Source organism: Meriones unguiculatus, chromosome 17 (assembly GCF_030254825.1).
Source record: "Meriones unguiculatus strain TT.TT164.6M chromosome 17, Bangor_MerUng_6.1, whole genome shotgun sequence".
NCBI classification, from domain to species: Eukaryota; Metazoa; Chordata; class Mammalia; order Rodentia; family Muridae; genus Meriones; species Meriones unguiculatus.
Window position 1 is genome coordinate 83,507,940 of NC_083364.1, and position 13,145 is coordinate 83,521,084.

Consider the following 13,145-nt stretch of genomic DNA (forward strand, 5'->3'; position numbering starts at 1 on the left):
AATTTATTCACTTTGTACCCTGGCTGTAGCCTCCTCCATTGTCTCCTGTCAGTCTCACCCTCCTTCCCTCTTTTCCCCCTTTGCCCCTCCCCTAGTCCACTGATAGGGCGGTCCTCTTCCCCTTCTATCTGACCTTAACCTATCAGGACTCATGAGGACAGGCTGCATTGTCTTCCTGGGAAATATACTTTTAAATTGAAAATGTCAACAAAAAAAAATTCTGTTTCATAGTAAATTTTACTTACCATTAAAATGATAAGCTTTAAATTCTGCTGCTCTTCGTCTGCTGGCTTATAAAACAAAGGGATAAGAGCTATACTATTAGCTGTGATCAAAGTAGACATAGCATTTTCTACTCTCTCATGATGATGATTTCAGATTTTAATCATAGAAATAAGGAGGTTTAAGTAGCTAGTCAAAGTTGCTGACAGTAGTGAAACTATATTTTATTATTTCTCATATGCTAATGCATACATGCACTAATATAATCTATATAAATGTTCATTAATATTCATAAGTACATATTAAAATAGTACTATATTCCAGTAATGTATAATATTTAGCTATTAAAAAGACAGAAATGAATAACTTTTTCTTTTCTTTTATTTTGCAGTTATTTTTTTTGAGATAATGATATAAATACATCATTTTCTTTTTCCTTTTGTTTTTCTCCAAACTTCCATATATCTCTGGCCTCCTTCACATCTATAGTCTCTCTTTCTTTATTACTCGTGCTTACTTACATGACTATTTGTTAATAAGTAAGGACAATCTGCTAGGTTTAATATCATGTGCTTTTAGGATTGACCATTGGAGTTGGGAAACCAACTGCCGTGCTCTTGTGTGGTAAAGACACTACTGCTCTGAGCATTCTGTAGCTGCCTGTAGTTCTTTTCATAGGGCCGAGTCCTTAGCACATCTGTTGTTGCCTTTAGTCAGCTCATTTTTCTACAGTTGTGTTAGTGATGGTTTATGACACTGTCAGCATTACATTAAGAAGAGGCTTCCCCATGGACAACAATAAAATCATTGCTTTGATGTATAATATTCTTAGATGTGTTCTCTCCCCATTTGGAAGCCTCTATAACTACATGCATCTATGCAATAACCTACTAATAAACTAACTATTCTAGAGTTTAAATTCTATGTTTGTTGATTCCCATGCTGTTTTTGTTTTGTTTTGTTTTTTATTGGGGAATTATTTCCTGAAAGCCTTGTGAGTTTAAGCATGTTCTGATATCATTTATTTACGCTCAGATGTTTTTTGCTATCCACGCAGCATCTGGACAAGTGTTTCTCCAAGTCAGTCAACATTTTACCAAATGCCTTTATGAAAACTGATGTCATTCATTATAATCTGAGGATGTGGCTGGTTATATGTTATTCACAGAAAATTTTATTTCCTTTTCAGATAATAAAATTGAGAAATATGTAGAAACCTTTCCATAGGGAAATTTATCCTTTCTGCTGATATTAGAGCATATGTATAAAGTTAAACAAAGCCTAGTTAAAGTTAGAAGAAAGGGTTTTGAAGGCTTTTTATTACAAAATAATTAAGAGTTTCAGAATTAGATTATCTGGCTTTTATTTTTTAATTTTTTTAATATTTTATATTAATTACAGTTTATTCACTTTGTATCCCAGCTGTAGCCCCCTCCTTCATTCCCTCCCAACTCCACCCTCCCTCCCTCATCTTTTCCCTGCCCCTCTCCAAGTCCACTGGTTGGGGAGGTCCTCCTCCCCTTCCATCTGACTCTAGTTTGTCAGGTCTCAGCAGGACTGGTTGCAATGTCTTCCTCTGTGGCCTGGCAAGGCTGCTGCCCCAATCGGGGGGGGGGGGGGGGGGGAGGGTGATCAAAAAGCCAGCTACTGATTTCATGTCAGAGACAGTCCCTATTCCTCTTACTAGAGAACTCACTTGGATACTGAGATTTCCTTTTAACATTACATAATGTTTGAATAAGAATATCACTTAGTATTCAGTATTAGAATGCACAATTGTTACATGTAAGTCAGATAAAAAAGTTTTATAGTAATTTCTAGTTGACACCTGTGTTATGTATTGATATTAATGATTATCTGTTCTTAGGTAATATGTGTAACACATTCTGTATTTTAGATAAAAAGATAACTATAGTATACATGAAACTTGTTTATCTTTGGAGGAATTAGTAGTAGTATTAGTAATAATATTATTAATAATAATTATATAAAATAAAGGATATGAAATTCAAGTTTTAATCACAGTTAAACCAATAACTTTCTAAATTTGGTCTCCAGTGAGTAGAATTTAATCATATCTTATGACTAATCATACATTCTTTTGATATATCCTTTTAACTTGCAGTGCAATTGATTATTATATAAAGAATCCATGACTTGATTGTAACGAAAAGATACCAATCCCAATAGATTTTTAAATTAAAAAACATTTCTCTTAGTTTTTGATACTATAATATAAATATGAACTCAGTGGCAGGCTCTCTGATCACTTCCCCTTGAGTGAAGACAATGAAATCAGTCGTGATGAGACCTGATAGGCAAGAGTCAAATATAAGGGGAGGAGGACCTCCTATATCAGAGGACCAGGGGAGGGACATAGTGGGAAAAAGAGGAAGGGAGGGTGGGATTGGGAGGAGATGAAGCAGGTGCCCACAGCTAGTATACACATTGAAATAAATTGTAATAAATGATAATAAAAAAGAAAAAGAAAACAGAATTAAAAAAAACAAGGAGTTTTTGTGAGAGTCTATCTCTAATTAGTTTTTTTTTTTTTTTTTTTTTCCTGTCAGAATAAGTAGTGCCACATAAACACAAGATGAACTCTGTGGCTGGATCTTTAATCACCTCCCCTGAGGAGGGAACAGCCTTGCCAGGCCACAGAGGAGGACTTTGCAGCCTGTCCTGATGAGATCTGATAAACTAGGGTCAGATGAAAGGGGAGCCTCCTCCCCAATCAGTGGACTTAGAGAGGGTCAGGGAGGAGATGAGGGAGGGAGGGTGGGATTGGGAGGAAGTGAGGGAGGGGGCTACAGCTGGTATACAAAGCAAATAAACTGTAATTAATAAAACAAAAAACAGGAAAATAACAAAAATGAAAAAAATAACAAAACAAACAAACCAAACTTAAAAATCAGTGCTTTAAAACTTGAAGCAAAGTCAAATTATCTGTGAAACAATGGAGGCTGCCCTATGCCACCCAATGTTTATAATCGAAATGTGCTTCTGGACCTTTCAGATTCTTTATATAAACCCAGGTTTGCATGTAGTGGAAAACAATTTAAAATCGAATGTACAAGTAAGAGGACTAACACACTGTTTTTTGCTGTTTTTGTTTGTTTGTTTTATTTTTTCAAGACAGGGCTTTTCTATCTTGGCTGTCCTAAAGTCCCTTTGCAGACTAGGCTGGCCTGGAACTCACAGAGAACCTCCTGTCTTGCCTCTGCCTCCCCAAGTGCTAGGATTAAAGGCATGCACCAACATGCCCAGCTGAATTTGAAGTAATTTAATTCATTCTAGATTGTAAAATGAATGTCTGCACCGCTGCTGCAGATTAAGTTCATAACACTTCTTTGTCATGAGTAGAAAACTTCATGCTGAAGGCCCAGACATTTTCAATTTAATCCCACGTTTCCAGTAAGTTATGAAGGAATAATTGATTTGAGTTAAGTGAGGTACTTACATAAAAAGGACATGGTATATTCATATCATTTTTATTTCTTAGTAATAATAAAAATAATAATTGAATGACTGTTTGGACTTTCTGTTATTGTCCTCAAAGAAGCTACTTATTTGTTCCTTTATTATTTAGTGCTTTTGTGGGAGCTACAATAGAATCACACCAAAAAAGACTGCTCAGTAATTATGCTTATATGACCTATTTTTTTTCAGGTATTTTTCTGTGGTTATTCTCCCAGATTTGTGATAAACCCAATGCTTTTCCTTATTGTAATGATGTAAACCTAAGTATGTTTTTTTTTCTTTTCTTTCTTTTTTTTTTTTTTTTTTTTTTTTTTTTTTTTTGGTTTGTTTTGTTATTCTTAGCAATGGTTGTTTTGAGCAGCCTGGAACCAAATACGACTTACGAAATCAGGGTAGCAGCGGTAAATGGCAAAGGGCAAGGTGACTACAGCAAAATAGAAATATTCCAGACTCTGCCAGTCCGTAAGTAGCCATAACTACCTCACTCTCTGTTTCCAGATCCTTCTCTTGAAAATTTAATGGGAGTTTTAAATGCAGAAAAGCATTTCAATACTTTAGGGAAGTGAATTATATCTCTGTTGAAGGTTTTACTGAGTAAGTGGCATCTCGAGGGTTATAAAAATAGCACTTCTCTAAGTTGGCCAAGAAAATAAAAGTGTAGTAGAATATAAACAGTAAATATGCTCTTAGGAAATATCTTATATTTATAGTGTGATTAATTAGATTATGTCTGTAGATTGTATTGTGTTCACAGAGAAGTGTTATGTGTCATGTCTCTTTTAATAAGACATAGCTAATATCCCGAAAGTTATGTGGACCTATCTGCATTGCCCACGTGGCACGCCGGGGTTGGCTACCCAGAGGCTATTTAAGCTGTGGGCTGGCTTTCCCCAGGGTCAGATGATTGTTCAAGGTTCCTGAATAAACTGCATTGAAAAAAAAGAATACAAAGCTCTAAATTAATTTGTTACAAAAGTTACTACAAGAGGGCCAGAATAAATATGTGACCCTTTTCTCAAATCTGTCTTATTTTGAGTAATTTGTAGCCAATTTAGTTTACGTAAAGTCATTTTAAGCTTTAAAAGGCATTGCCTTATATCACTTTTAAAATTGTGAGACAGTTTATTGAGAACGACTGAATACAGCTATTGCAAAATCTGGGGAAGAATCTGCCTCCTGCATGAAAATGTTGGTCAACCAAACTGACAACTGTTGTTAAAATATATCGCCTAACAAATGTTTATTATTAGGCTATAATTATCACGGCAGTACTATCTAACCTGCTATCAACCAAATAAAAACACAGACACCTGTTGTATTTTATAAAATACCCTTCACCTGGGACATTGCAGATATTAACCCTCTAAACTAACTTTACTTCCCAGCAGAGTTGCAAGCTACCTCCCATTCATGCTCTAAAATATTATTAATGTTCGACCTCCTCCATCCACGCTGATCCGGCCATGTGCTCCTTTCCCACTCTACCCCATGGAGCCATCTGTTTCCTTCTTCTCTGACCCTGTCTCCTCCTCCTTCTCTCCAGGTGGACCCTTAACCCCAGCTTGGTCCCTCCTGCCTGCAAACCCCAAACTCCACTTCCCTTTCTTCTGCCAAACCCCAAACTTCATCATTTTTATTAACCAATCATCTTTAAATTAGGTGGAGCTAGGCTTACACAACCAAGACAGTATAGTTGAGAATACGCTCCTCTGCGCAGGGACCTTTGGGGCCAGTAATTAACAGTAAGTCACATATCACCCCAACAACCACAATAGGTTTCTACTCTCTATCTTTGGGCAATGAATTTTTTCTGTTGCTTTCCAGACCTTACCATATAATAAAAATAAAAATTAAAAAATAAAAAAAAGAGATAACATTGTTCTTCTGGCATCCACATCAGTGCACACCAGCACACATATGTTTGCACACACATGAATACATGCACACACACACATAGACACACACACTCTGCAACTACCACCAATACAACCAAGATCGCAGCCACCATGACTCTCATTTTCTGATTTTCTCCTTCCTCCTAAATCATAAAACTTCTGTTCACATAATATGTTGTTGCTGACTTGTCAACCTTTCTCGAACACTACAAATCCTTTGAAATTAGGTGCGATTCTTTTATTGATTGGTTGACTGAATTTTGTACAAATGGAAGACACTGTTTCATCTTCTTTCTGCAACAGAATCTATATTTTTCATTTTATTTTTCAAATGAAGTTGTGCCATATAATAAAGTAAAATTCAGAGGCTGTGATTATCTGCATTAGACCTATATGAGATTAGGTGCTAACATTTCATCATTAATAATGGGGTAAAGTTCCTGAAGCCCTACCCAATCCTGAGAGAACACTGGCTGTTAATATCTATTAGGAAAAGGAGTGTCCTTTTCTTCAGTGCTATGGTCACTTGCTCCAGTAAACAGTTGACCTTGCTCCAGTAAACAGTAATTATACACTGATAGTGACACAATGAGAAAGACATAAAAGACCGAAGATGGTTTTAAATAGAGAGAGAAGGGAATGATGTGAAAATGATTTAATTAATATTATATAAACTTACGAAACTATTAAGCTATAAAAATTTTTAAACATAACTTCTTTAAGTTAATTTTTTTCTGGTTAATTTTTTAAATTAATTAATTTATTTATTACAATTTATTCACCTTGTATTCAGGCTGTAGCCCCCTTGATCTCCTCCCAATCTCTCCCTCCCTTTTTCTTCTCCCTCTATGCTCCTCCCCTAGTCCACTGATAGGGGAGGTCCTCCTCCCTTTTCATCTGACCCTAGCCTATCACATCCCATGAGGGCTGGCTGCATCATCTTGCTCTGTGGTCTGGCAAGGCTGTATCCGCAGAGAGAGGTGATCAATGAATAAATACTTCTACTGTATGTATACGTAATATGGTTGCTACTGGAAATTTAGTTTCTACTTTTTAGCTATCTCAAAATGCTATCATTAAACTAAAATTATTATAGTGTCATTATTAAATGATCCTATCCTATATGACATGGAAATTCACACTTTAAGCATAGAAATTATACTAAACTATTTGAGGTTTAAAAACTATTTCACGAGTGAGCATCAAGTTGTGTTCAAAATGGCAACATAGCTAAAGTAAATCAAATACAATGCTATCGTACATAAGGTGTCGGCTTCATGAAAAAGCAGTGTTCTTTGGCGTGGAAAGCAACTGTTTCTGAGGAAGTGTCCTGTTACTTCCTAGGTGAGCCAAGTCCGCCTTCCATACATGGACAGCCAAGCAGTGGGAAGAGTTTTAAAATCAGCATCACCAAACAGGATGATGGAGGGGCTCCCATTTTAGAGTACATTGTGAAATACAGAAGCGTAAGTGCCTTCGGACTCGTCTATTGTACCTCCTTTCTATGACAGGAGGAGTCACAACGATCTCAAAGGCTAACTAGGAATGAATCTATAATTAATAATGTAAAGGGTAACATTAATATTTCTATTCATGAAAATCATCACTATATGTGACCTTCTTTTTTTTTATTAACGTTTAAGCAGAGATTTTCAAAATATATTTTGATGGTTTTGACCTTAATTATAGTTCTGAAATGTGATTTAAAAACATAAAATGAATAGCATTTTTTTCTTTATGTGACTAGTTTTCTCTCTTTTTCATTTGATGTTAGTACATTACTCTAAATTTGTGGTTCATTGAAACTAATATTGGAACTTTATTACCAACTTTTCATGTTTCAAAATGTCTGATAAAAGTGACTTGAGTAAGGGGTAATTTCATTTGAGTCACAGTTTAAGAGGTGGTGATTCATCATGGCAAGAATTCCTGGCCTGTGCTTGCCTTGTGTTGGAATTGGGGAAGCAGGGAGAGGAATGCTGGCATTCAGCTACTTTTGGCCTTTAGTCCTTACTGGACTCTAGTTCATGAGGCAGTATGTCTCACTTTTAACCACAACAAGACTTCCTTTTCCCCCTTAAACCTCTTGGAAGCATCCTCCTACATGTGCCCACAGTTGTTTCTAGAAGATTCTTTCAAAACCTTTTTATTATTTTTTGTGTACAGGTATTTTGCCTGCCTCTGCACTGTATGTGTGTGTGGTGCCTATAAAGAATGTAAGACCTGCGGAATTAGAGTTACAGACAGTTGTGGGCCACTATGTCAAAGCTGGGGAATGAGTTGCTTTCTTCTGGAACAAAAGCCAGTGCCCTTAACCATTCAATTCTGTAGCCCTTGTAAATGATTATGGATACTTTCAAGTTGACAATGAAGGTCAACTTCCCAAGATAGGAATATTAGCACACTGCACCTAAGAACAGTTATTATAATGAAATAGATCTATCAGCATTTAAAAAGAGAATGGGCAGTGACCTTTTGTAAAAGGGATCATTTGGATTAAATTTGAATTGGTGAGCAAAGGACTTCTGACATTAAGAGGTGTATGGGAGTTTTTAAAGGTTTCTGTGAAGAGGGATTCTGCTTATTATGAGATCGTGGGCAAAGTTTTCCAATTGCACGTTTATTCTGTTTCACTATTAGATATGATGCTGATAGTCACTGAAAGTGATTACTTATCAAAAGACTCCCAAAAGCCAAGTTTTGTTTGGATGTTTTATAAAAAAAAATGTATATATATATACACGCTTAAAATTGTGTTGTTGTAGTACTTGAATACAGTTTCAACAGCCTTTTCTATATTTTGTTAACTATGTCAACTTGAATATTAGATTTTAAGACATTAAGGTAAGTAAATTGATTTTGAATGGAATATGTCAGTAAACAATTCTATATACCATTTTGGCTTTCTCATTTAATTCTAATGTTCCCTTTATAAGTCAGTTCTCTCTTTAAATTAATAGTTTCCTATGCCCCTCCTCCCTCTTACAACTTCCATGTTCTTCCACATTCCCATTCAAATTTATGGGCTCTTATTTTATATATATATTTTTCATATTTATTTATTTTGTATCAAAAATTTAGCTAGTTTACACTCTTAGAGGTAGCGTAAGTAAAATAATCTAAGCTCCAAAAAAATCAAAATAACAACATGAACACCTTGAAAAGATAATATATTGCCCTTATATGTAGACACAGTAGTTTATACTCTTATATTCCACAACCAAGCTAACATTATGTGACATAATGGAATTTCTCATCCTTGGAATTTTTAAAACTATTATTGTTTTGTACGCCCTTCCCCCCTCCACACGCACACAAACAAACATGTAAATACAACCTGGAGTTAAGGCCCTTCAGTTTTGTTTGCTTATATCTGTCTTTAGGAAACATCACTCTCTCTGCTCCAGACTTCAGGCTGCCAAAAATGAGCAGCTTGGTGATTTCTTTTTTTTTTTTTTTTTCATTCTTTTTCTTATGGATTCAAAACAAGAGTGAGTCTCTGAAGGTCTCCTTGGACACCAGGTAGATCTACTCTGACAGTACAACGCAGTTTGGGCCAGACATCTTGGAAATTCTCATTTCCTCATTTGAAAATTATGTGCACAAGAGCATCTCTCTGTCTAAAGACCATAGACTAGAGCTGCATCATTAATTACACTAGAATAAGTTTTGCTTATCTCTTATGTACCTATAGTTGTACCCAGAGGGGTTTTTGCTACAAAACACTGATTATTAGTGATTTCTGAGGAAGGACATCAATAAAATAGTACAGTCAACATTAAATTATGATGAAATAATAATGTGGTTACTCAACATTTCTGTGAATATTTTTATTTGAAGTTAAAGGTATGTTTGATTGTATAATAAAATAAATTGACAGCAGAGTAACAGAAATACTACATTCAGTGCAAGCAGGCTGTTGTTTTCAAAGGGCAGTAGCTGACATTGATTATTCATGCTATGCCTTTTTAACCTTTATTGTTATTGAGTTTTAATGAATAAATCAAGCATACTTTAGGAATGATGTTTTAATTCTAATAATTCTAGGAGTGTTATTATTTCTAGTTATTTAAGAATAGGGATAGAAACTAAGTATGCTACTGAACATGACATTCTTCAGCATCAAAATACAAAAAGAAGAAGGAACATCATTAAGAGAAAATGTAAAGGACATCGTGCAAGAGCTTGCCTAGTGTGCAGCTGCAGCGGACTCTGTTTGCTCTCCCTCACCTAAGCACTATCATAAAAGATGCAGTACTGCATAATCCTGCAGGAAGCAAGTCGGGCCTCATTTTTTTCTAGGGATTTCTCTCTTAAACTCAGTGTTGAGTGCTTCTTTGTTAAAATATACATTTGGAATTAGGCAAAAGGAAATATGATTAAAAGGTATTAAAGAAAGAAGATTTTTTTTTTCTCCCGGACTTAGATGTTTATTTGTTAGGTAATCCAGGATTAGGGCAGCATTTCAGAAGTACTATCAAGAATGAAATTACTTTCTTTCATATTCGTCCATTCTTAGAATACAGGCTTTATTCTCATTCAGCTTACAATGTTCTCTTTAGAAGGTGGCTTTAAATTCGCATTCAAGATGTGGAAAGTCGTCGGGGATGATATGTTTAATGTGTTCTTGAATTCGGTTTGTGAGTATTTTATGGAACCAAAATACCTGGATCCCGGAGGGCCTGCAGTTACTGATACTACAACCAAGGCCCGGGGAGAACTAGACCCCTGTTCAAAGGAAGCCCACTAGCTGCGCAGTTTCCAAGCTGGTTCCCTAGTAAGAGATACAGCGACTGTCTCTGACAGGAACTCAGTGGCATGCTCTTCGATCACCTCCCCCTACGGATGCAGCCTTGCCAGGCCACAGAAGAAGATGATACAGCCAACCCTGATGGGACCTGGGAGGCTAGGAACAAATAGAAGAGGAAGAGACCTCACATATCAGGAAATCAAAGAGAGCTGTTTAGTTACTGTGCAGTTGAATCTACCCTCATTGTATCAAATTGTATTTTAAAATAAAACTCTACCAAACATACTTTCATTTTATACAAACAGACTTTAATCTATTATGGACATATAAGGTGGAGTGTAAAATGTCTAATGCCTAAACTGGTGATCAGACTTCATAGAATAAAGGTTACTGACTCCAAGCCTGATGTCCAGAGTTCAATCTTCATGACAGATATACTATAAGAAGGAAATCAATTGTAAAATTTTCCTCTGATTTCTCTATGAACAACTTGATACACCAATATCCATACACATACACAAGACAAATATATTTTAAAAGGTATACAAGATTTTTCTATAGATTTCTCCATATAAGATGACTTACACAGTAGTCTGACTCACAAAAACCAGCAACTGCTTGAAATGTTAGCAACATTCATTTTATTATTTTAGTATTTGTCATATATATTTGAAAAAGAGAACAATATTTCATCTTGTAGAACATTGGGGTTTTAAGAATACTATTACCCGATGTAACATACTTCACATCATTGGTTCCCATCACTGGAGTGCTAGTATTAGGCCCAGGCACAGCTGAAGACAAAAATGTTTCATTTATTAACACTGTATCTATTTAGAGCCAATTATTGTCACAGAAGTGTAATACTGAGAATTTGGATTTCACCTATATATATATGTGCTCTCCAACTGAAACCCATTTACAAAGGGAAAGTTGTTCTCTCCAATGGAGCCTCAGTAGGGACATGAACCACACTTATAGGCCTAAGCCTAGCAGTAGATAGCCAATAAAATTTGAAAACGTTGTTTTTGTAGATTTTTCCCTCTCATATCGCTTGGTTTGGTAATTTTTATCTGATCTGGTATTTGCTTGTATGATTTTGTTTTGACTTTGTAGTTTTAAATGTTTTGATTTTATGTGTTTGTATATGTGTTTCTTATACTTTCTCTTTGTTATTCCATTTCTATTCTGATTTGTTTGCTCTTTTGTTTGACTGTTTGTTTTCCAAAGAGGAAGAAAGAGAAGGAATGGAATTTGGTAGGTGGTGAGGTGAGGATTATCTGGGAGATATTGGGTGATAGAAAAACCTTGATCAGAATATAGTGTATGAAAATATATTTTCAATAAAAAATGAAAAGGGAAATTATCTAAGATTATTACTTATTTATTTCTCTAGGTTCATTTAATATTTTAAGCATATTCTCAAAATGGATCTTCTCTAACTAGCATAAATATATACTGGAGCATTACAATTGTCAACCATAATGATGAAATTAATAATAATATTATAGAGATTCTAGTTTAGAAAATGGTCATCAATATTCTGCAATTGAAAATATTTAATCATCAATATATATCAATTTATGAAGGCATGATTCATCCATTTCTGTCTTTTGTCATATCAATCATCAAATATGAACATAAAAAGTCATGGAGTTGAAAAAATAAGGAGAGAAAGGCGGTTAGATATAATTATTTATCATGATATTATGAAATTCCCAATAACAAAGGAAAATTATAATTGGATACTGAATACATAAATATTTATCTTAAACATTGTCTATTTCCTTCTATTATGTATTCACCTTCCTCCTGTCAATCTAATATAATAGTTTCTCCTTGTTGATACCTTTTAGCCAACTGACTATTGTAAGCTTTCCAATAAAAATTCCCTTTGGGTTGATCATGGTAACATACAGCAGTAATCTCAGTAATTTGAAGGATGAAGAGGGAAGTTCACACATTATAGGATGACCTGAACAAGATAGGGATCTATATTTCCCTATGAATAAAACGACAAATTTGGTTAAATTTGTCTAGTATATCACATTCTTGTTTTGTTGTCATCATTCAGGTCCAATCTCCGTCTCGCCATTTCTAAACTATCAGAGGATTTGTTCTTAACTCCATAATGGAGGTGACTGTTAATTCAAATATCACTATACCTGACCACTAATTACTTATACATTACATATCATGGTCTACAGTACAGGGAGCACTATTTTAATGATACAATTCCAGTCTTTTATTACAAGTTTTGCAAAACAATTGTTTGCTGCCCTTATGTTGTTTTAGAAGAATATTGGCAACCATTCAATAATATTTATTTTACAATTAACCAAACATAGAGCCTATTTTCTAACATCTCTTTGAAGGAACAATAAACAGTAGAGAATTTGTGTTTCCTGACAGAGTACAGAACCAATAGTATAAGAATCATGATCATAAAATCTTCAACATATAAAATATAAAAATAAAAATTGTATAAATATAAAAACAAAAACTATGAAAGCACCAATGAACAAGCAAAATGTGCCTATGGAGATTGTGCCAACCCCTGATTTGTTAGGCTACTACAACAGCAACAGCTTGTGTACTCTGAATTTGTATCCACATAAGGATTTCTGAGGATATTAGAACCTCTGTTCTTTTTTGAAAATACACTGCCCATCTGTTTGTTTCTCAGGCCTCATGAATCCCCGTAGTGAAGCTATGTTCAATGTAGCCTCACACTATATTAGCTCATATTAACCATGTAATTAATTAGTGCTTTTGGGGCATGTTCAGAAATTCCTACA

The 13,145-nt window shown here is 35.0% G+C and overlaps 1 protein-coding gene across 2 annotated transcripts in view; it reads left to right on the top strand.

Annotated features, from left to right (window-relative positions):
* Ncam2 (neural cell adhesion molecule 2) overlaps positions 1 to 13,145 on the top strand; it is a 465,089-nt gene that overhangs the window by 399,349 nt on the left and 52,595 nt on the right. For both annotated transcript variants that reach the window (XM_060370676.1, XM_060370675.1), the window contains exons 13-14: positions 4,045 to 4,164; positions 6,942 to 7,063. In XM_060370676.1, the coding sequence (XP_060226659.1) occupies positions 4,045 to 4,164; positions 6,942 to 7,063 (242 nt within the window). The remainder of the gene's footprint in view (positions 1 to 4,044; positions 4,165 to 6,941; positions 7,064 to 13,145) is intronic.